Source organism: Gavia stellata, chromosome 13 (genome assembly GCF_030936135.1).
Source record: "Gavia stellata isolate bGavSte3 chromosome 13, bGavSte3.hap2, whole genome shotgun sequence".
NCBI lineage: Eukaryota > Metazoa > Chordata > Aves > Gaviiformes > Gaviidae > Gavia > Gavia stellata.
Genome location: NC_082606.1, coordinates 17,006,306 through 17,008,619, shown reverse-complemented (window position 1 = coordinate 17,008,619; position 2,314 = coordinate 17,006,306). Strand labels below are relative to the sequence as shown.

At 52.0% G+C, this 2,314-nt stretch overlaps 1 protein-coding gene across 1 annotated transcript; it reads right to left on the bottom strand.

Moving 5' to 3' along the window:
* Positions 1–330: 330 nt before the first annotated feature.
* Positions 331–2,100, bottom strand: KLHL25 (kelch like family member 25). The gene has a single exon (XM_009813538.2). It carries the CDS (start codon positions 2,098–2,100, stop codon positions 331–333), a length of 1,770 nt encoding a protein of 589 aa, XP_009811840.2.
* Positions 2,101–2,314: the final 214 nt, after the last annotated feature.

The following is a 2,314-nucleotide window of genomic DNA, read 5'->3' as shown; positions in this document are numbered from 1 at the left end:
GCTTGGAGCGGAGGCAGAGGAGCTGCAGCTTGCTTGCAACCATCTATGTAGATGTATCTCTTAAGACACTGGAAAGATCATCTAGAAAGAAGAGAAACCTGGGAGCTAGCCGAGACTTACAACATGGCAGAGCTGACTGATTACTCTTTCCTGGCCCTGCATCCCACCTTTAAATGCCCCCTCCTCATAAAACGTGAGCAACCTGGAACCTGTGGCTTCAGCATGGTGCATGGAGACACAATTGAGGCAAGAAAGCAAGTTTCAGTTTAAAAGGAGGAGACCCTTACCTTATTGACCTCCTGGATACAAGCCCCCGAGCCCTGACCCTCATCATGACGGCAAGTGCTTCCAGGTGCTGACAAAAGCTGTGGGGATGAGTGAGTAAGGCACCGTTGTGATACAGTTCCACGTGTCTGACATAGGGTCGTAGCAGTCCAGTGTTTTGCACCTCTGAGTCCCAAAGTAACCTCCCACCACGTAGAGTTTATTCCCCGAGGCCAAAGCGTGGCATGACATGCGCTTGGCTGTCATGTCCCCGATGCGTGTCCACTGGTCCGTTTCACAGTCAAAGCGGTAGGCAGATGCTGCCGTGAACTCTGTGTCTCCCCCCATGATGAAAATCTGGCTGCCCAGGACAGCAGCTGCTGTGTAGCGCCAGGGCTGTGGGCATTCGGCTTTGATCATCCACCGATTCTCAGCTGGATCATAGCACTGGACTTTGGACACCATGTCTCGGTGAATGCTGGTCCCACCAAAGACAAAAAGCTTGAGCCTGGCGCTCACCACTGCGGCGTTGCTCACTCCATCTCTCAAAGGAGCCACCATCGTCCATTTGTTGGATATGGGATCGTACTTCTCTACTTGCTTCAAGGAAACAGAAGGAGATGCAGGAAAGACTCCAGCTACTGCAGTGTGTCCACCAACCACATACAGGCAGTTTTCCAATTCAGCCGAGCCATGCCCAAACCGAGCTATTAACATTGGGGCAGCTTTTGACCATTCCTCATGAACAGTGTCATACACCCATACGTCTTTTGAGACCCCGTTCTCCGAGCCCCTGCCTCCAGTGATATACACTTTGCAGCCAATGGCACAGGCACTAAACTCCTTCCGTGGACTCGGCAGGTCTGCTTTGGGGATAATTTCCTTTGCTTTGTGATCCACTTGGTAGATCTTATCACACATGAAGGTCTGTCCTCCTAGGATCAGCAGGGTGTGCCCAGCTTTGCGAGGCCTGGCACAGGGACTGGTGACCACTCCATCATTCTGGAGGATCTTCTTCTTGCACTGAATAGCTTCATCCAAGACAAGCTTGTTCCTTTCATCCACCATGATCAAGTCCTCACAAGCCAAGGCTTCCTTGAGGCATTCAGAAGGAAGCAAGGCCAGACGAACGTTCCTCAGAAGTTCTGGGAGATAAGCCTTCCGCTCATCCAGATCGTATTTCACCCACTGGATGACAGCCTTAAAGACCTTTTCTTCATCCTCAATTTCCAGCTCATCACTGGAGATGAGGTCCAGCAGAGTGTCCTTGGAAAGGTTGTTGAAGTCCTCACTCTTGTGAACGGTTTCAAAGTTGACCAGGCACATCCTCCAGGAGAGCTCATAGAGCCGCCGGCACTGATGAGCATCCGAGAGCAGCATCATGCCCAGGCAGTTGGAAGGGTAGAGGTTCTTCTCCAGGAACTCAGCCGCCGCGTCTCGGACGTCGTGGAACTGCAGCATGTCTCCAGCCTCCAGGAGGGACTCCGCGTTCTCCTCACTGATGATGATCCGAGAGGAATAAGCAAAGTCCAACAACAGCTCCAGCACCTCTGGGTGCAGGCTGTCATGGAAGTTCACCTCATCATCCAAGCTCTCCCGGAGGCCGTTGCTAAACATGGCTTCGAAGTATCTGCTGGAGGCAGCCAGTACTGCCCGATGACATGGGAATGACCTGTTTCCTGCCCAAAGGGTGACATCGGTGAACATGCAGTGCTTCCGCAGGGTGTTCAGATGGGACAAGACGCAGTCCGGGTGGGAAGCTTTGTGAAAAAGCAAGATGTTCATGGAGCCGGTGCTTGTCCGGGATTTACGGTTCTCATGGACGCTGACTGACATGATGACAGAGCTCTTGCCTGCAGAGGAAAAAAAAACAGAAAATGCATTATTCTCTTGTTCTAACTGACGTAAGGCACGGAGAATATATGTGATCCAACTCTGGTACACTTGAACGGACCTCAAACGTGAAACACCAAGTGACACCTCAGTGTTCCTGCTCTGTGGGTGCTCCTGCACCCCGGTTTACAGAGCCCATGCCTCCTGCTGCTGATGC

Excerpts from the sequence above, each read along its gene's own strand:
- KLHL25 (XM_009813538.2), bottom strand. The coding sequence starts at position 2,100 with ATGTCAGTCAGCGTCCATGAGAACCGTAAATCCCGGACAAGCACCGGC.